At 38.6% G+C, this 21,902-nt stretch overlaps 1 protein-coding gene across 2 annotated transcripts in view; it reads left to right on the top strand.

Moving 5' to 3' along the window:
* cacna2d1a (calcium channel, voltage-dependent, alpha 2/delta subunit 1a) overlaps nt 1–21,656 on the top strand; it is a 100,451-nt gene extending 78,795 nt beyond the window's left edge. The window contains exons 27-39 of one of the 2 annotated variants that reach the window (XM_076876103.1): nt 765–874; nt 2,311–2,385; nt 2,775–2,842; nt 2,945–2,983; nt 3,069–3,140; nt 6,097–6,249; nt 7,294–7,346; nt 8,977–9,032; nt 10,145–10,262; nt 10,902–11,011; nt 11,677–11,759; nt 14,003–14,091; nt 16,532–21,656. In XM_076876103.1, coding sequence (XP_076732218.1) covers nt 765–874; nt 2,311–2,385; nt 2,775–2,842; nt 2,945–2,983; nt 3,069–3,140; nt 6,097–6,249; nt 7,294–7,346; nt 8,977–9,032; nt 10,145–10,262; nt 10,902–11,011; nt 11,677–11,759; nt 14,003–14,091; nt 16,532–16,568 — 1,063 coding nt within the window. In that variant the 3' untranslated portion in view covers nt 16,569–21,656. The remainder of the gene's footprint in view (nt 1–764; nt 875–2,310; nt 2,386–2,774; nt 2,843–2,944; nt 2,984–3,068; nt 3,141–6,096; nt 6,250–7,293; nt 7,347–8,976; nt 9,033–10,144; nt 10,263–10,901; nt 11,012–11,676; nt 11,760–14,002; nt 14,092–16,531) is intronic. The other variant, XM_076876104.1, reaches the window with a different exon arrangement.
* Nucleotides 21,657–21,902: the final 246 nt, after the last annotated feature.

Here is a 21,902-nt window from a genome sequence, read left to right as displayed (position 1 = left end):
CCTTGCAACATTGGAATTGCATAAATGCACGAATGGCTTGGCACGCAAAAGAATAACGTCACAACAATGTGATTGGTCACTTGCAATGTTGAACCTGGAACAACTTTTTCATGATGGTCTGGGAACATCACCAACACGAGGATATCAGATCATCCGGATAGGGTAAGTCATTGGCAACTCTGGTCTGTGGGGTACCGCAAGGCTCTGTCCTTGGACCACTTCTGATTTCTTTATGCATATTACCCCTGGGACAGGTTATCTGTAGGCACAGTGTTTTCACTGCTATGCAGATGACACAAAGCTTTACATCTCTTTAACACTAAAGGCAGTCATCAAGTTAATTAACTAATTTTATATCCAATATATTGAATGCTAGATGGCACAGAACTTCCTGCAGCTAAACATGGATAAGACAGAAATAATCGCTATCATCTCTTCTTAGCAAATGTTTAAAAAAAAATTTTAATTTACCTGTTTTTTTTATTTTCTTCTCGCTTTTTAATCTTCTCCTGCTACCAGCATTCCCCTAATACTGTTTCATCTTTATCTCTTCTTTAAATATTTTATTGCTATTTGTTTCCTATCTTGTTTTTGATTTTTGAAAGGTGCTCTATAAATACATTTTATTATTACTGTTATTAAATGTGAGCGTGATAAACAAAGAACTGCAGTTAGAATTAGATCTATAGATATTAGAGTCAAAAATGTGGTCGTGGTAGTATTAGATTGGTAATATTTGAATGCACTCGTCTTTATTTTTACAGTAATGGCCTGGACTGGACTGGACAAGCGGAGACGTATGATTTAAGCTTCTACAAGCGAAGTTTGGACAACGATCTGTACATCTTCACTCCAACTGTATTCGAAAATATTTGTGAGTAACAGCTACTCGGTTGTGTCATCACCTAAGAGTTATTCTCTCCCAAAGACAACTTTGGCTAAAATACCCAGAAAGCCTCTTTGAAGATCCAGCTCGTCCGTTACTACTCCACGTCACTGTGTAACATATTTGTGCAATGCCGTACAACCTGCAAAGTAAGCTAAAGAATGACTGGCTACAACGCAGTCACCAGGGTGTTCAACACAGTTCAGTGTTCACAAACATATCAGTGTCAAGCTATAAAGAGGCAGACACTGTCTGAGCTCTAAATAATTAGCTGTTAAATCTCTCTATCGGGGGCTTGTGGGAAATAAACCCACAACAAGGCTTGAGCCTTTACCTCAGTTCTCACCTTTGTCTTGACTTTCACCTTCACAGAACTAAATGGTTACAATGTATTGTGATCAGATCTGGTTCTCTTGTGCTCAGATTGTGATTCTAACTTAGAGTCACACTCAGTAACTAACTTATTTTTTCTGAAGTCAAAAGCGCTTCAGTAGTATACAGTGTTTTTATACAGTAAACCATACAGTTGTATGAATGAGTCACTAAAGGAGCATCAAATGGACAGTTTAAAAGAAAGTTGAGTGTAGTGGGTGAGGGGACAGCAGTAACAATTTTGTGAATTGTCTGTGAAGGTTCTCTGTCATCTAGGTCATGATAGTCCAAGGAGCTTGGAAAGAAAAGCGTCTGGACTTCTTTAAGTTGCTTGAAGACATTTCACGTCTCATCTGAGAAAGTACAACATAGAAGAGCCACCTTGACGGGACAAGACTCGGCAGTCCATCTCCATCTAAAGGACAAAGGTCACTCTTTCGAGGAAACCAATGTTGACATTATGGACAGAGAAGACAGATGGTTTGAAAGAGGAGTGAACAAAGCCATCTATGTCCACTGTGAACGGCCCTCTTTGAACAGAGGCAGTGGTTTACGACAACAACTGTCTGCCATCTATAATCCAGTTCTGAGATCCCTTCCCAGACGCTTTAACTCCCACTCACATCCCGGGCCTTTTGACTTCAGGAAATCACATGATGGGGTGGGGCAAGGTCTCACAATCAGTTCACCCGAAAGCTTGGCTGATTGTGACCCACACCCGTTTTCACACCTTAGCTCGTGTGATTAGGTAGAGGATCATTAGGGGGTCCATGTCCCTCTTGTGGGGACACTCCCACAGGGCTTAAATCTGGGACTCTCCACCATTTGATCATAGAAATGAAGAAGCTTCTCGGATGAGAAGTGAAACGTCTTCAAGCAACTTAAAGAAGTCCAGACGCTTTTCTTTCCAAGCTCCTTTGACAGTTTTGTGAATTGTTAATTTGTTTAGTTTGCTAACTTTTAACGATAAAGCCAGTAAATTGTTAGTAGCCATAAAATGAAAATGTGCACATACCATTTTCAATGCAGCGTTTCCTTGGTTTTTCTTGTAGCTCAATATGAGGGTTCAGTTCTAGTGAGTAAAGCAGTAAACCTCAAGATTGACGATACCACACTCAAACCAGCTGGTAAGAACACACGTGCACAAATACAAATCACAACCCAATGAGTGTTTACATATTTAAGGCCCATTTCTCATGCTCCATCTTTTATTAAACCGCCTACACATAAACACACTTACGCTTAAAGCGATGCATCTTATTTATAGATCCACACCCTATAATGTGAACTTCTTTTCCTCCAACAACACTTGCTGCTTCTAATTTAATAGCCACTACGTTTGTCTATTTCTTCTTCCCTCTGCCATAGATACACAAACACACATACACAAACCACACATCAAGTTGTCTAGTTGTCTGTGATCTTTAGCCAAGTTCCATTTTCTGAGTTCAGAGTGGAAAGTTGACACAGAGGTCCGGTATGATCTAGGATGTCTGGCTTTTGTGTTTTAACCCAGTGGTCGGTGTACATTTGGACATAGATATGTGGAGAGAGATCTTCTCCAACACCTCACAGAGAAAAAGTGTGAGTAGATCCTATCTTGATGACATATTCAGCATGTGCGCAATTAGATACATTTTGTCGTTCCTATCAGTTTTCATCATTTTGCCCCTTTATGTTTTCAAGTGCAAGGATGAGCTGTGTGGCTGTACGATAGGCGATAAGGTAAGAGGTTCGGGTATGTAGAAAATGTTTTGCTGTTAGTTTTGGATGAAAATCAGCGCTGGTTTAATTATCTGTTTAATTCCAGAATTTAAACTGTTATATTCTGGATGATGGAGGCTTCTTGGTGATGACCAATCAGATTGACCATTTTAATGAGGTGGGCCTCTGGATTTTGTCCTTTTTTTTTCTTCTTTTTTTTTTCCATTCACACAGCAGTTGAAAATATAGTGATTCTGAGTGCCTGATTTAATGTGACCAGAACTCTGCAGTCTTGCGAAAGCTTAACGCCCCATCATTTAGTAGTTTATAGAACCACCTTTGGGAGCATGAACTTGATGTAATCATTTTCTGTATAACTTTATCAGTGTCTCACATCATTGCAGAGGAATTTTAGCTCACTCTTCTTCCTAACATTGTTTAGTTCATTAAGGTTTGCTTGCATTTGTTTGTGCACTACTTTCTTAAGGTCACGCAACAGAATTTCAATTAGGTCGTTTGGAGAATTTGCACTTTGACTGGGCCATGGCAACATTGTGATTCTTTTCTTTGTTAGTCATTCGTTTGTAGATTTGCTACTATGCTTGGGGTATTTGTCCTGTTGAATGACCAAGTGTCAGCCGAGGTTTAGCTGTTGGACAGATGGCCTCATATTTGACTCTCATATTAAGGTGAATTTGCTCGGACATCCGCTGCTCAGATGATTGTGGAATTATGTTAAAAGCCATTTGAATTCTCCTCATCTGGAAACTGCCACAACTTTGTATCTAATTAGCAGTACCTGGCTACTACCTACCTTGGGAACAGTAAGGGTGTGTTTAGTTTTTCACAGGACATAGAACCCTATAAAATCATAACTTTTCACATGAGTGTATAGATAATGTAACAACTGATCAAATTCTGTTCATGAAATGAAATTGGAGGTTCAAGGTAAGCTGGATTTAAGTTGAAATATTTTGTGTCAAAACAATATTTCTTTCATTTTTCTTTACCTTGAAAGAAATTCTTTTTTTACTGCCAGAGGACTTACATGCTCAAAGTTGAATTGAATTCAACAACCAGTCATTTTACGCACAGACTGACCTTTTCCTGGACTCACCTAATGCAGTTTGTCTTTAACTTGCCAGCTTTCTAATACAAAGCCCATAAAATGTTTGAATATCACAACAAATCTTTTGTGAATCTTCAGTAAGCCTAAATTTGCTTTTTTATTACTAAAAAAAAACATAACAAGGGAGCCTAATAAAGTTTTCCCATGGCTTCCTATTATTAGCTAATTCAAAAAGCCCAAATACAGAAAATAAATGTTATTGTCCTATTCTAAAGGCTGACACTGGGCCTCTGTTGTCATCTGAGTAAATGTTTTCATGCCACCTCAACTCCTTCCCTAATCAGAGTTGGGTGTATGGTGGATAAATCAGTAGCCTCAGCAGTACTAAAAACCCAGTGACCTTGTTTATAAAAGGCAGTGTGCCCTCAATCATATTTCTCTCTCTGTGAGCTTCCCCTTTTCTCTCCCTCTTACTATGTCCTTCTCTCCCCAGCTTATTCCTTTGCTCTCTCCAAAACGCCCTCCGGGAGTCTGCAAGCTAGCAGTGCCGGGACTGTTAATTCATTATTTGCGTTATTGCACGTGGAAAGAAAAGAAGGCTCACTTTACCTTTATAGATTAAAAGATTTATATACTCTGCGAATGTTAAGATAAAGAGGAATGAATATATGGAGGACAGCTTGTTAACAGTGACCTGAGCGATTGACTGCATTCATAAAGTACAAACACACAGAACACTACTTACTGTACACACACCCTCCTGGAAACACTGTTACTTAAACACTTCCATGCACACAGTCATGTGATACCTCTGATATACTGAGGCAAACTACTTCCCCCAAGTAAAAATTTATGGCTGCCCGATGGACTGTGTTAATCAGATTATACCGAAGTCAGTCATCCTGGTTTGAGAGTGATTTGCTGTCTGTTTGTCTTTAAATTCTCTGAACTTTTTTTGCACATGTCTACAGTTTCACGACTTTTTGTTGCACGTGTTTTACTTTGTGTGGGTTTTTTTTTTTTTCCAGCAAATTTACAATCACTGACCACTTTATTAGGTACACCTGTTTAACTGCTCAATCAGCCTATCGCATGGCACTAACTTAACACATTTAGGTATGTAGACATGGTCATGATGGCCAGGTTCAAAGCAAACATCAGGCTTCTGTCAGCTGAGAACAAGAGGCTACAGTGAGGCTACAATTAACATAGACTCACTAAAATTGGACAGAAGAAGACATTGCCTATTCAGATGAGTCTTGATTTCTCCTGCAACCATTTGGATAGCAGTTCAGAATTTGGCATGAACAACACGAAAGCATGCTGCCTTGTAGGCGGCGGCTGGTAGTGTAATAGTGTGGGCACATATCACGCCCCCCCCTTAAGTATTATGTCAATGCCATAGCCTACCTTGGCATTGTTGCTGGCCATAATTACATGATGGCTTGATAACATTATCTTTTGATTGCTGGTTCCAACAGGATAACGCACCATGTCACACAGCTCGGATCTTTCATAATGGTTTCTTTAGTGGACTCAAATGTCTTCCACATTCACCAGATACTGTAACTGTCGTCAGTGGTGAAATGGAGGATTGGCATCATGGATGTGTAGCCGACAAATCTGCAGCAATTACTGTATATATTTCTGTCATGTCGGTATGGACAAACATATCTGAGGAACAGTTCCCACACATCTTTGTATCTCTTCTACAAAAAAATAGGTGGTTTTGCAGGCAAAGAGTGTCCAGTTCAGTACTAGCAACGTGTACCTAATAAATAGTTAGGCAAAAGTATAATGATAAATTCAAATTATCAAGAAGCTTAGGCTCTCTGTAAATGAACAATCCCAACTACAATATCAATTTTAAAAGTTTAGTAGTTTTGGCTGTGTTCAACCATTTATCTGCGGGCTGTAGGTAGTTTGTGGACCTTGAGGCATGTTTACTACTCATGTATTAGTCATGTAAATTATATGATTTCTTTGTGCAAGTTCTTATTTATTTATTTTTTAATTATAATTATTATTCTGTGCCCTGAATACCTGATCACTGCTGCAAAACTAGATTGGGAAATTCTTCGGTGAGATCGACCCTTGTATTATGAGAAGCTTGATCAACTCGTCTCTGTACACCAATAAGAGTACGTATAACTACCAGTCGCTCTGTGATCCCAAGAAAGAGGACAAAACATCTGCCGGGTTGCGATCCGTCTACGTGGTAAGTTACATAAGCCAGAGACTATAAACACACGCAAAACCTATCACACAAACTGAGCCACGCATTACTGCACACCTACACGTTCTGATATCCATACGCAAATTAATTTCCCTGCATGAACAGAAGGATAGACGCAAGTAAATATGATGCAATTTGTACTCATACCTGCTTGATGACATGTATGCACACATACACATATACACACGTCACTCTAAAGGGAGCCATACATCTGGATAGTGCAGACAGTAGGGAAAGCAGAGGGAATGGTGAAAGCATGGCTAAAGTGGATGTTTCAGAGTAAAAGATTGCTTGGCTAACACATCAAGCAATGTACAAGCTGGCACTTTTTTTTGTCACTTACAAAAAGTGCAACTTCCAGTGGAATGATGTAAATTATCTGCCGATTTTACAGTAACACTGATGCTTTCCCTTGATGTTAAAATGTTTCATAGGAAGAGGCAATAAGCCGAAACTTAATAGAGGTATTTGTATTTGTAAAAATTTCAAATCATTTACTATACAAACAAAACTGTCATTTCCCAGCTGTTACCACATATTCGTACATGGTCTAGTGACCAAGGTGAGATGAAAGACGCAGATATCTTCTGATCAAAGACTCTGTCAGCAGCCAGTGTAACACGGTTAGTAAAGCCTCCTTGATGACTGAGGACACCGTCAACTAAAAGGAAAGAGTACAGCACTGATTCACCGAAACAAGGCCCTCGCATGCTAACTATAATCAAAGCAACATGTTGGGGCTTTTATTTAAACTGTGTGCTACTTTGTTTTCTCACTGGTTCTTTGTTTACATAGTTATCCTCACATCTGTTGACGAGGACTGTGCTCTAATTTCCTCACAAAGGAGGAAAATAAAACCTCTGGCTGGAACTTTCGGTCTTTGTGCTGTGCAAAACTAGACAGCTACTGTAAACACAAACAGGATATTCAGACAGGCTCAACCAGCTTAAAATGAATGCTAAACTATTCATTGTAGGTTTTATTTGGTGCTCATCTAATATTCTTTTCTCATTTTCTCCCTTTAAGCCCACAATAGCAGATATATTAAATTTGGGATGGTGGGCAACTGCTGCTGCCTGGTGAGTTCTTTTTGTTATTTGTTTGATTTTTAAATTTTTTTTTAAATAATATGGTCTGAAATGGTGTCATTCCATTATTAGCTGAAATATTCTCTATAGAAGCAGGAATTTTAAGTCCTTAACCTCAAAATACATGGAAAGCAGGATTTGTTCCTCCACATGGACGTATAGCATCTGTTTAATAGCTGATTTTTTTTTTTCCCTAGACAGTCTACATTCCAGGAAATCATCTCTTGATTTATGTGCTGTGTCACTGTCTTGATGTCATTACAACATGTTTAATAAAAATTTATTTTAAGGCCACTCAAAATGTACCCATATTCACGCCCTTAAAGCAAATATTAGGACTTTTCAACTACAGTATGCAAATTGCTTGAGCTAAACCTCATTTCTTTATATTTTGTGTCAAGGAGCGAGACTACTTTTTAAAGTACTCTCTAGCTTTAGATGTCCAGGCTTTGCGAAAGTCTCTCAACCTTGTTCTTTGGACATTGGCTGCTTTTTCGCTACATTTTCAGTCCAATTTCTCAACCATTTTCAGATGAGTGTTTTGTTGGTTGTTTTTTAAGCCACTTAGCACCTATGAATCATCCAAGCTTAAAAGGGCTCTTAACTCAAGAAAAAGAAATCTGTATGACTGGAAAACAATCTATGGAAGAGTCGCTGTCAAGAAGCCGATCTTAGGGAAGAGAAAGAAATATATTGTGGCAGTGGCAACTGGTCTTATGGATCAAAATTTGACATTTCTGGTTAAAATCAGCAATATATGTGGTTAAAAATATATGGAGGAGGTTGCCAATCAGACCTGATTGCAGTGGCTTCATTCTTTAGCATAACAATGATCCCAAACACACTGGATAATGGATTGGATTTATATAGCACTTTTCAAGGCAACCAAAGCGCTTTACAATGCCACTATTCATTCACTCTCGCATTCACACACTGGAGGCACACAGATACGCTTCCCAAACCCTTGAGCCACAGTCGCCCCGATAAAAGCATAATGTAAAGAAATGTATAGAAAAGCAAACAATGGAACGCTATTAGTCATAGATTGGCCTCCCCAGAGCCTGAACCTTAGTATTATTGAGGTAGTTTGGGATCATCTTAACAGAGAATGAAACAAAAGGCATCCAAAGAAGAGCTTCGCATGTCTACCAAGAAGCTTAAAGAACTAATCTTTAAGACTATTTAAAGAAATTACAAGACAGTTGTCCTAAAGTCTCGACTATAATGTCTGCTTTCCATAAGCCTGCTTCGGTCCACGTGTGTCCGAGTGATTTTTATCATCAGAGCTTGCCTAAAGGTGATCATACCAAGTAATAACTTTCAAGCTGGTTTGAATGATACGAACACTATTTTTGACTTACATGTTGTATTTCCACCTACGTTTTCACATTTCAAGAAGTCAGTGTTCCTATTTCCCATTTTCCTAGCAAAATATAAAAAAAGAGTGACGGCTCAAGACGTTTGCACAGTAATGAAAATATGAAAATTGGATAGAATTTAGTTAGTTTAGCAGTTTGGTTTTAGCTTGCATGAGTACTTAAATAGATTTTTGTTTTAATGTATATAAAATCTAATGAATTTAACTATTTGTTTGTGTCTGGGATTGCTTTTTTGCTCTTAGGTCAGTAATGCAACAGCTAGTGGTCAGCATCACATTACCTAACTTCGGGGAAGCAGGTTGGTTCCTATTAATTTCACATGAGAACAAGGGGGTTGAATTGTTTCTAAGAAATGTCTGCAGATCTGTACAGCCTGGATTGCCTCCTTATGGAGAATTAATTATGATGGATGTTCTTTTTATTTTGAAGTCAGTGTCATTTTTACAAATAGTTACAACCTCATCCTTAGAGGAACTTAGCAGGCTTAGGTTTGTATGTATTAGGAAAAACAGAATACCAGGCCTCCCTCTCTCTTTGTTAAAGACACTTCTTTTCATATGACTTTGGCAAAATAGAAGTTTTAGTTTATTAAAGCTTTGGAATTAGTTTTATGCTGTCATCCCCATGAAAATGCGAGAACTGGTGTTAATGCCCAGAAATGTTCCTTTTTTTTTCTCTAAATTTAAATATTACTATTTACATGGCTGGTTTCTCCTGGGAGGAGGGCAATAAACTTTATCTCTTAAGCTGCTTTAATTGTCACATATGAACAAAGGATAAATGTACTATTTGTACAGCACTCCCTTCATGTTGAACCTACAGAGAATGATTGTCTGTGTTAGGTTTTCTTTAAAGCTCAGTGTCATAGCAAAATGTAGACACAAACAAAATCAAATGGAATGGTAAAAGAAACTGTAGCTTAATCAGCTTTACAGAGGATAGCAAAATTCCCTTTAAATACTCAGGAAAAAATGCTCCAATGATTCCTCTATCTTTTCCTGTAGCATATGAAATGCTGGAAAAATCCTTATGAAGGGAAAGGAGATGATGCTGTCAATTCAAAACGACACAAATGCCCACTGTTAACGAAAATATCAACAGATTGACAGAAGTGTCAATTGAGGAATGTGCCAGAACTTGTGCTCATAAGCAGATATCCTTGGAAACTTTCAAAAGCTCACAGGCAAACTATGAATGTTACACTACTTAAAATTTACAATCTACTCGTTATGACGTTGTTTCGTTGTGTGAAGCGCTTTGGGTTCACACAAGTGCTCTCTAAATAAAAATAATTCAAAACACAACTAAATGAATGCTAATGTTTGGCGTAGGTATAATAGGTGAAAATATATCAGAGCTGTTGTTTTAATTGTGTGTTAACCAAAAATATACCTGAATGTGCTTCTACAGCTACTGATGATGCACCGGATGTGGAGAAGGAGGTCTGCATCAAGGAGGAATATCAATACTACTTTGAGAATGACAGCCTGTCTTTTAGAGGCGTAATCGACACAGAGAAGTGCTCAAGGTAAACCGTAAAAACCCGTCCCAGCTACACAATAGGCACTTGCTGTGTAGACGCTGACAGAGAATAATATCTGTAAAATACCTGATGTGGGCCTAAAACCTTTCAAAACATTTGCATGCCATAAAAGTGAAGTCAAGTCACTTGGCATTTTCATGTGTGATTTGTGCATGTGCACGGGCATGTGTGGTGTTTTAAGGTCCCTCTTGCCGGCTAATGGAGTGCCTGCCTGCGTGCCGCGTGGAATTCCTGCACTTTAGCTGCACACACGTTTCTTTTTAACGACCACTATAAAAATAAAATAAAATAAAAAAGCGGAGCAAATCATTTGAGCACCAGCAACATGTGGGTCTCAGTAAAGTTCTCGGAGGACAGCGGCATGGTAAGGCAGGTTTGTGTGTCCTTATGAGCATAGTTGACAAACTTGACTGAGTGATCCACTGTGTGTGCAGACCAATAGCTGACTACTTTTGTGGAAAAGAGATGACAATTACTGCATCTTCACTTCACTGCTTTCTGGTTAAACATTCAACTTCCTTGTATCTCTTGTGAGCATGTTTGAATGAAATCATATCTTTCCTGGACTCAAGCCCACGTGTCAACAACTGCTTTTGTGTCTCTTGTGTGTCTTCCCTTCTCCAGGCTCTATCACGCCGAAAGGCTGCCCAAGACGAACCTCGTCTTCATCGTTGCAGAAACAGAACATGGCTGTGAATGTCAGGAAAAGATATTAAAGCAGGAAGAACAGGAGTGTATCCTTTTACTAAACACCAGCTATAATCTGGTAGACAGTGTGTACACTTGACTCAGGGAACAGATGTTCATAAAGTTTGTGCTTTGGAGAACATAGGCGCTGATTATGACTGATATTTTTCACCACTCGCCATTTAAAGAGGACTTGTGGTAAACAACTGAATGTTCATTCTCCAAGCTTCTGTAAAAGGGTTGTTTTCCATTATCGACAGCGGTTACCGTGGAGTATTTCCCTCATTTGTGTCCTTTAGAATCCCACACCCACAAAAATGATCATCTCCGCCATAATTGACATTTACAAATTGGCCCAGAATGAGAGACTTGTAATGCTTTGGTTTCTAAGTCTGTATGGCAGATGGTTTTGTGGGATAAGTCTGAATAGCTTACAAACAAATCAATGATGTTCTCGCAAATACACAGAGCTGTGATCAATTAGAGGTAAAGCCTCTTGGAAAACACCATTGTAGAACATGATGGCTGCGTCATTGCAGTATTAAGCAACGTATTCCAACTAGTGTCTTTGTTTAGTAATCAAGATGTATGATTTAACACTATTCCAGCTGTACGTAAAAACTGTGTCTTCTGAACAAAGCACTATTTGTTGCTGCTATTACTAATGCAGAATCAATCAGAAGTTGTCATGTTCCTGACTTCAGTAATCCAGCACAAGGGCCTGATCCTTGTCAATTGGCTTCCGAGCCGCGGTACAGGAAGGGACCTGCAGCTTGTTTTGATAACAATAGTCATGTAAGTGCCTTTAATCAGACTTGGATGATGTTTTCCCCTTTTTTAAAAAAAATGGTTGTTCTGTGCTAGTTTATCATCTCCAGTCTGCAAAGACCTTTTGTCTGGCTTTCCGGTGAATGGGAGACAAATATTTTCTCTCTGTTTATCTTCTAAGGAAGATATTTGGATTCTTTGTTGGGTTCTCTCTGGGGTACTCTGGCTTTCTTCCTTAGCCTCAGACATGCACTTAGTGGGGTTAGATTAATTGGTGATTAAAATTGCCCATAGGTATGACTGTGGCTTTGAATGATTGTCTGCCTCTCTATGTTAGCCCTACGACAGACTGGCAACCTGTCCAGGGTGTAATCCGGTTCTCGCCCTATCATAACTGGGATAGGCTCCAGATCCCCGTGACCCTGATAAAGATGAGCAGAAGAGAATAGATAAATGGATGGACTGATAACAGCAGACTTTTTCAGAGAAGATCTGCAACACTCAATGACCTTTAACTAGATATACAACCAACAAGCCTTTACTGAGTGTAGTTATATTGGAAAGAAAGACCATTGCAAAGCTTTTTGTACCATGCACTCTCCAGGCACTTTAATAGGTACACCTGTTCCTCTGCTCAATAATGCAAAAGCGAAGCAGCAACTCAATGCATTGAGTCACATAGACATGATAAAGATGACCTGCCGAAGTTCAAACTGAGCATCAGAAAGGACAAGAAACTTGAGTTTGTCTTTGAATGTGTCTTTGAACGTGACAGTTGTTCATTCTAGTATTTTCAGAGTATTTCGGAACTCCACAAACTAGGTTTGCAGAAAATGGTCCAAAAACAGTCTAAAATACCCAGTGATTAACAGTTGTTTAGATCAAGATGCTTGTTGATGCATGAGGTGAGAAGAGATTGACCAGACTGCTTTGAGCTGATTTTAAGACAACGGTAACTCGTTACAACCATGGTATGCAGAAGAGCATCCTAACACATTGAACCTTGAAGCACTTGGGCTACAGCTGCAGAAGACTGCAATCATGTCAGCTAATAACAGGAAACTGAGGCTGCAATTTACATTGCCTCACCAAAATTGGACAATAACAGATAAGAAAAATGTTGCATGGTCTGATGTGTCGCGATTCCTCCTGTGACATTCAGATGGCTGGCTCAGAATTCAGTATAAACAACGCTGAGGCACTGAGCCTGCCTTGTTCAACCTTTAAGAAAATGTTGCGTTGTTTATTCACTTTATGACTACAGTGTACCCATCCTCTGATTATTGATAACGCACCATGATACAAGGTTCAAATCACCTCAGACTGGTTTCGGGAACATGACAATGAGTTCATTGTACTCAAATGGCCTCTACAGTCACCAGATCTCAATTCAATGAACTCCTTTGGAATGAGGTGGAACAGGAAATTGGCATTGTGGATATGCAGGAAATGTGCGATACTATCATGTCTATATCCTCCAAAATCTGTGAGAAATTTCTCCAGCACTCTATTGAATCTTTGGCATGAAGAAATAAGAAATAGCCATGAAGGCAAAAAGGGTTCCAAGCTGGTACTACATTAGTAAGGTGTACCTAATAAAGTGTCCAGGGAGTGTAATTTTAAGTTTTCACGATTCAAGCCTGTTTTCAAGAGTCATTTTGGTCAAAGCTCAAGTCACTTCCTCAAAGTCCTTAAGACTCTCTCCCAGTATGGGAACAATGTATCAGTGCTGAACCCATGGCACCTTTCCATAACTAATATCTTTACATCGTGCATGCCACTTCTCTTTTGGATTCTTTTGTCTTTTGTGAAATCCCTCAAAAGCTGTATGTGCGTAGGTTTCCCATGCAAAGATAAACAGTCAGTTGTTTCTTGATTTATGAATAACTAAGCTAAACAAACATTTTTATGAGCAGCACAGAATCTTTGCGTGTGAAACCCCTGTGCTTGAGTGCTTTGTTTGTTTTCACTCTATAGTCTTTTTCCAGCGTCAAAGTTTTAAAAATGAACTCTTCTGCCTGCACTGTTGCTCACTTACACACGCATATGCAAACACCCACCCATCCACCCACACACTAACTTTCTCTCACACTTGTCTCTGAAGGGAATGCATCTGCCTTGTACTACTGTTTGTGTATGTAACCTAATTATTTCTTCCTTTTCTGCTCATATTTCCTTTCTAACCTGCTAACTATATGGACCCTTTGCTGCATGATTCTCTTTCTCTGTTTTCTCTGTTTCCCGCCTTATGATTGGCTGTTGATGGTTAGGATGAGGTCATGTGCCGAAGGAGCGCAGGCTCCCCATTGGCTTCTTCTCTGCTCATGTTACTGCTGCCACTGTTCATGTGCTGTCTCGGGTCAGTCCCATAACGCTCACTCGTTAACACTTTGTCATTATTTTCGAATGCTCGATCTTGTTCGTAACTCTTGCTTCTTTTTCCCTTGGTGTTTCAAGTCTTGTCTCCTCCCCCATTTTCATGTCCCTGCTTTGTTCCACTATTTTATCTTTTTCCATTGCTTTTCCACACATTTTCTCACCTGCTTCTCCTTCTTATTTTATATCACCATCTGACTTCACCTTCCCAACTTACATGCCTGTCCTTAACTGACTTTGAACTTCAAGCCATTCTCTTTGTATTATTCCCCATCAATCATTATCTGTCTTCAAATGTCTACTGGTTACTGATGTATCCAGATGCTAGCAAAAACAGACCGCTCACCTATCATCTACATCTAGATTTTATTTTCTTTTGCCAAAAAATATCAGGGGAATTCATTTATCCAAAGTTTTCCAGTCAAGTATGAAAAAAAACATCCTGATATCGTTTCATATTTTATGACCACATGTTTGATACCTGCATAGCTCATTTAGGGCGCTTTCTATGCTTCATTGTCCTTTGTTAATTCTGTTGTACAGTTGTAAAAAACCTGCAACTGTCAAGCTTTAGAGGACAGGATTTAGTCTGCAAAAGGAAATGTCACCAGCCACAGTGCTGTGCAAATGTCATGAGCCACCCCTCATTTATATTTTGCAAGGACAAGGGAAATGGGTACAGTGATTTATTGAAACAGGTGCAAACATAAATGGAAATGGAGTATGGCAATTCTTGAAAGTCGTTATTGCCGCCGTTATTCTTAGCCTGAACCCTCTGAGGCAGCTTCTTGGAATTTCTTGAAGTAGTCTTCAGAAACATTTCTCCAGACTTCTTGAGGAACATTCAAATATCTTCTTTGGATCGTGCCTGCCTTTTGTTCAAGAAGTCAAGATGATCCTACCCTGCAGAGCTCCGGACTCTGGGGAGGTCAGTTCCTGACTGATAGTGTTCCATTGCGGGTTTTTCTAGTCAGGTATGCTTTTACTGTACTGCCGATGAGTTCAGGATCATTGTCCCGCAGACAAATGAAGCTGTTCCCAATGAGGCACTTTATATATGACGTTGTATGTAAGCATTTATGATTCCATCAGTTTTGATACGATTCCTAAGACTACTGGCTAAAGTGCAACTCTAAACCATGACAGACCAACTCCACCGTGTTTTACGCATGTCTGTCAACACTCACTGTTATACCCTCTCCTGACCTCTGAATGTATTGACGACACTTTGAGCAACAAATGGATTCGGCACTCCTTAAGACCTTTTTCAGTCCAGTTCTTGTGTACTTTACCATACCTTACCTGGATCAATTGAATGTTCACATTTTTTCTATTTCTTAAGAAGATAACTTTAAGATATTTTTTTAGTTAGTAGCTCTTTGGGAACCAACTTGTTGGGTACAGCATGCCGTAACAAACAGCCTAAAGATACAATTTCAAAGTGGTTCTTTGCTAAGTGGTGTTTTGTGTAGACACAATGCTGCCTCATCCCTTGTGTTGGGTCCCTTTTTGCAGCTTGAATAACTCATAGGTCTGTGTTTGAAAAATCAGCCAATGTCCAAAGAAAGATTTTGAAAGACCTTCAGAAAAGCTCATTAACTATTGCTTGAGACCACTTACAAAAATTACAGGAAAGCCTAGCTGCTCTCAGCAAAAGATAAATTAAAATAGGGCTGGCTCAAAACCTTTTCATAGTACTGAAAAAAGAAGTGACATCATCAGATTCAACCTGTTAGATAATGAAGCTCACATTCATTTTTAAAATGAACACGCCAGTGTTGTAAAAAAAAAATGCTAAGAAAAATAGAAAAACAGATGTAGATATGCTCAGCTGTTTGTTTAGCTTATGTATTTCTTTTCTTTATTCCCAAACACAACATTAGGAAGTAAAGCTCAGTTACTACTACTGTACTGGTCACACAGCAGTGATTTTTCAAAGCAACTGCACTCAAGGCAGTCTTTAGGTCCTTTTCAAGGGAAGCCATAAATATGTAAAAAGACATTCTGATAAACCTATCTTAGAGTTTTATATAACTAAAGGCACAAGCAGCAGGGTAGTGAAATAATATTTTTAAGAGAAATACAGTGTTTATTTTTCTTCATCTGGTTGACTCAGCATATAACTGTCTATAAACATCATTTCTCCTTTTAAGCTTAAGTTACAGAATTCCTATTGGTGTATATATATCAGATTCAGTGCACTCAGAAAAATAAAGTATTATAAGAGTATGTACTTATAATATATGTAAATGTTTTAGTGACTTTTTTTCTGTTACAAAAAGAGCAAAAGCAATGGAAAAGTTGTTGGTGGACTGCTTATATATATATATATATATATATATATATACACGTACGTATAGAGATAAATGTATTCTCTGTAACAAATACTAACTTTAGTTTCTTTTTTCCCTGCTTGCCACTAGGAAGATAACGCTGACTGTGGCGGAGTGTCCGGCCTGACTCCGTCGCTGTGGCTAGTGCTGTCCCTTCAACTGCTACTGGTCTGGGTTGTGACTGACACCAGACACCATGCCATCCCATCATGACCTCCGAATAACATAATCCAACCCTGTATCTCCACCCCTTCGTACCTCCAACATGGCAACCAGCATGCAGCGCTGCCACCAAAATGATGAGCGCCCGATGAAAAGCGCTTTAAACAGACAAAAAAAACGTGAGCCCCGGGTTCTGCCAGTTTCTTTTGTATTATCAGCGGTTTCTCTTAAGGATTTCACCAGGGCACAAGTGACGAAAGAAATGCATATCAGAATATAATGATATGAAAGCTAGGAAAGACCTCAACCTATCTGTCCGTCATCCTTAAGTGGTGCCCGCCAGCTGAGATTAGAGGAATCCAAAGATTCGTTTTGATTGGCGAGTTTTTGTCTGACTTGGTTTCTTACAAAGAGACTCAACTGCCTTATAGTATCAGAGGGATTTGAATCACAATGGGTGGACTTGCTGTTTATTGAATATGCTGGGCAGTTATATTCACCACTGCCAGAAACAGCGCAGCCCTTTGCAAGAGTATATTTTGAATCGATTTGCAGTGGTTAGTTATTAGGTATTTATTGTTTTTTTGGTTAAGGAATTGGCCAAGATCAGAGCAAGAGATGCCAAATCATCACATCATCACGAGCTCTTGCCCTTCGTTTGCCTCATCTGGGTTGCTCGTAATAATATTGTCTCAGTCAGATTTTTAGGTAACATTACCCAGAGCATTTACACAGTGTCTCTGAGGACATTGTCTTCACTTCACTATGCTGTTCTTTAATGTAGATGCTGTTTTTTGCAGTGTGAAAGTCATGTTCATTGTTATGTTTTTGCACAAAAGCGGAACCTCCTACTGCCACAGAGTGCTTGTTTTTGAGTGTACAGATTTTGACATTGTAGCTGATCATATGGATTTTCTGCCTTGGTTTTGGATTGCCCCGGTAAAAACTTTGCTGCCATAGCACGCATAAACCAGTCAGGACAAGCTTGGCTGGTGTCCTGTACCTACTCAGTGGACAAAATCTCTAGTGCCATGTGGACTCTGTGACTCATACAAACCCCTTTTTAGACTGTGGCTGCTGAATGGGAAATGGTAATAATAGTATTTAATTATTTAAAGGTTATTTGACCGAAAAGTCAGGATATCATTCTGCTTTTTTTTTTTATTATAGCCACAATTTTTAAAAAAAAGAGTTACAGGAAATTTGTATTCAACATTTATGTCAAAATTTGGTCAAAATGAAGGGAAAAGGGGTATATTTGTATTCACTGCTGTCACTTTTTAAATTAAATGACTACTGTCGGCACTGCAATTCAAAGTGCAGCTGCTGTTTCTCTTCACGGTTTGATCTCCTTGCTGAAGAGCTGAACAGCCTTTATATCTGTGTAGTGGTGAAGTTGCCTCTGTCATATTTATTATACTGTGATATCAGCTACTATACAAGAGCTTCATACTATCACTCTGGCTGATATATCAGTTTCTCAACAAAAAAAGTTCATCCTTTTTCATTTTGTGTGCCTTCTTCTCATATTTATTACATATATTAAAAATACCTACATAATCCATGTGATGTGCTGATACTACTGTACATGGTTTTATTAAATTTTTGTGATTGTAATTGCCAAAGAGAGAACAGTAAAGTACATTTCTTTATGAAGGGAAAAAAGCGCTAATCAGTCGAACCACTGCTTTAAAGCAAATATATCTGCTGTAAAAACAATAACAAATTTCACAGGGCCAAACTGGATTCCTATCAAAGCCAAATATCAATGTCAACGAATGAAAAACACTTCATGAATTTTGGGAAGAAAATATTTTGAATATGCAGTATGTGGAAAACCACTTGCTGCAATTATACAGCTCATTTGCCTACTTATACACAGACTTCAAACTTGGATGTGATTGTTTGAAACAAGTTTTAAATCTTTAAGATAAAACTGCCATTTTTACATAAACAAGCTGACTTGACCGTTTGTTTTGTCGATGATTAATATTTATGACTTTAACAGGAACCAATCACATCATTTTAAATAAAATAGGACGTGTGTGACGCCTTTCATTTAGAAGTTGGTCATATCCCAGGGTTGAGACTTTTTTTTTTCTTTTTGTTCCTTGTTTAGTAACATGAGATAGTTCGGGATGTGTACTCTGTGGTTAAATGTGAAAAATGCTTTCATGCTGAGCATTCACACCAAATGTTAGATTTGAACATTAAAACAAATCAACAATTATTTGTTTATGGCACTCGAAATGTTAACAGTGTAGGAAATTGTGGACGCTAGGAAGCAAGACCGAGGAGTGCGTCTTTTTGTGTATACTCCATAAACACTGGCGGATGTTTCCAGAGAACTACTTAATTCTGTGGGGAAGTTGAAAACCACACAATTTAATCTACACGTATCACATTACCACTAACATTCACCCTCTTCAGAATCCTTTTGTTGGCTAAACAATTACATCACAATGATTTATGTCAGTTTTTTGTGTGACGCATTTCTGCAAGTCCCGTCAAGACATACTAGCTCTTCTGGCTTCTTTTGTGGCAAAGCTCCACCGGCACCACCACCAAAACCATCATTGTCAGGAAGTTTCGCAAAGGAACTTTTTATTTCCAATGTTTTCCTCTATCTTTAACTATAATCTTCCAAAAAAAATGTGGTGAAAATAACAATGGCATTTATGCTCTGCATTTATTAACCCTTACGAATATCAAGTGCCATATCCAGTAGGCCTTGTATTCTCTTGTGGAGAAGCCTATTACTATAACATTTATGCAATGTTACCAAGGCAAGATACATTTCAAATTGTTTCAGTGTGCTGCATGATATTCCTGCTTTACTATGTAATGATAGAAAGCATAATATACTGAGTGTCCGGCATTAGTTCGTGATATGTTAAGGTATGACCAGCTAATACTGCCGTCTCTTGAGGGGACAGCATTTGGCTCTGCTGAGGAACAAAAGAGAACCAGATAGGTAAACATGATGTTTGAAATCACTATTCAGTCTTTCTGATCGATTCAGACCATGTTGTTTACAATTATTTAAGGAGCATGCCAGTAATTTAGCTCATTTACTACAATTCATGAGTACTTTATCCAATTGCCAGTAGTTTTCCAAACCATGTTGCAATGTTTGGTATTTCAACTATCAGGTGAACGCAAACTGATGGCACTCAGAGGATTAAGCCTTCCGGCTTTGTTGGTCTTTTGACTTTAAGAGCTCACGTAAATATTTTACCAATAAATATCCACAGTGATTAGATTGAACTGGACTCTGAAGCATCATGGGCATAGTCTTTACTGAGTTCACTTCCTTTTGCACCATTCATTAATGGGCTTTAGCCACTGGATGGGTAGAATCAGAAACTTTATTGTCATTGTCATGAGAACAACGAAATTAAGAATGGTCCCCGATCATTGCATCATCCCTAGCAATATCAAAATATAAATAAAACAATAAAATTCAATAAATAAAATAGATAGAATACTACATTGGTGTGCTTGTCCCCTAAAATGCCTTTTGACTTTTCTTTTGGCAAACCCTTTCAAACCCTGTCTCAGTTTGTTATTTGGAGGCATGGCGCTTTATGTGATAATTTGTCACTGACAAACTATCCACTAAGGCCTCACCTCATCTTTACTGGAGTCAGCCTGGGACCATCAAACATCTTTGCAGTGTTGGGCCCTATAGAGGCATTTTTATTGCAACTGCCTGACAAATAATGCAGTTAATTGTGCTGTCTGTGCTCCAGTCAGTGAGTGAAATTCACTCTATTGTATTTGTATATTTATTGCATGTATGCATGATACTTCTGCACTGTCCGTGCATGCACCTATGGTTAGCCATTTACGTCCTTGTCCAAATATGGTAATATTTGGCTTAAAAAAAACTATTTTATTTATTTATTTCTGATGGACATGATGTGTCCCTCTGTCACTGATTTGAAGCAGGACCTTATAAACCAATGGGTCATATAGTGTTGGCTAATCAGTCATTTATATACCGTATATGGCTATACTTTGTTTTTATTAGTAATTTGGAAATGTTACAGTTATAACACAGGAAATCACAAAGGAACATGGTAAACACAATACCTGCCAACATTAGCATGATACAATGGTGACTGTGAGCATGCTGCATATTAGTGTTAGCAGTTAGCTTAAGATATCGCTCTACAATATATTATCTTAAAGCAGCTAGTATTGCTGTAGTTATTTGTCTTGTCTTACCCCTACATTACAGACAGCAGTTAGTTTCCATGCGTTTGTATGAATATAAAATAGAAGAAACTTGATACTTACTTAATGTAATGATCTTTAATGAATGTAAACCAATGTCCATGCAAGTGTTAACAAAACTGCAAAACAGTTGGTAGTGTAGTAACTCTAGTATTAAATGTTCTGAAGTATACATGAAATGTAGTTATTTAGCTAAAAATGCTGGCATGGTGATTCAGTCGCTTTGCTCAAAGAAGTAATTTGATCTGATGAAACGCTTAAACAGAATCCCTTTAGAGATGCATGGAAAACAATGGAGAAAGAACATAACCTCCACAGCCATCCAGATGTTTCATTCTACTCTTAAGTGCTAAAATCAGATGCTGTCACCTCAGGAATAATGTACTCTAGATGTGATATGAAGTGTTTTTGATTCTGTTGGTGCTCTTGGTGTGGATCGTGTGGGTTGGCCTTTTTATTTCTGGAACCTTTTGTGTGTATGCGTGTCTATTACCTTCCTGCCAGTCTGGCAGATGATTGATGGGCCTGTCGGTCAGTCTTTCTCTGCCTTTGTTTTTTACGGCAGGCCACCAAGTACTTCGACAGTCTCAGCTTCAGATGGGTCTAAGTGGGCCTCTCTGTCAGTCTCCCTTGATTGTGGTTTAGTATGTTACACTTGATTTTCCAGAGTGAGTCATTTTAAAACAAAAAATGTACAATAGAAAAAAAGAACAATGTTTATAATCCTGGGAAAGAAAAAAGTTTTTGTTCATGTGCAAATAAGGTATATACAGAATAAAACTTTATCATTACTAGATATTCCATTGCGTTAAGACTTCTGGCTGATGACCTTTTCTTATAGAATGACTGTTTTTTTTTCCACAGTGGATCAGATTTCTGTTAGTAACTTCTGTCACTTTGCCAACACACATTTCCCATCCAAATGTGTGTGAGAATGTGAAGGAAGCACCCCGAGTCTGCTCTCCCAGTGTCTAGCCAACATCAGAAACTTGCATTCAGCCAAAATCAACATTGTCCAAGAAAAGAAACGAAAGATTCTTAGGTCCATCCACATCTCTCC

Source organism: Maylandia zebra, linkage group LG17, assembly GCF_041146795.1.
Source record: "Maylandia zebra isolate NMK-2024a linkage group LG17, Mzebra_GT3a, whole genome shotgun sequence".
Taxonomy (NCBI): Eukaryota; Metazoa; Chordata; class Actinopteri; order Cichliformes; family Cichlidae; genus Maylandia; species Maylandia zebra.
This window is presented reverse-complemented; position numbering and strand designations above follow the sequence as displayed.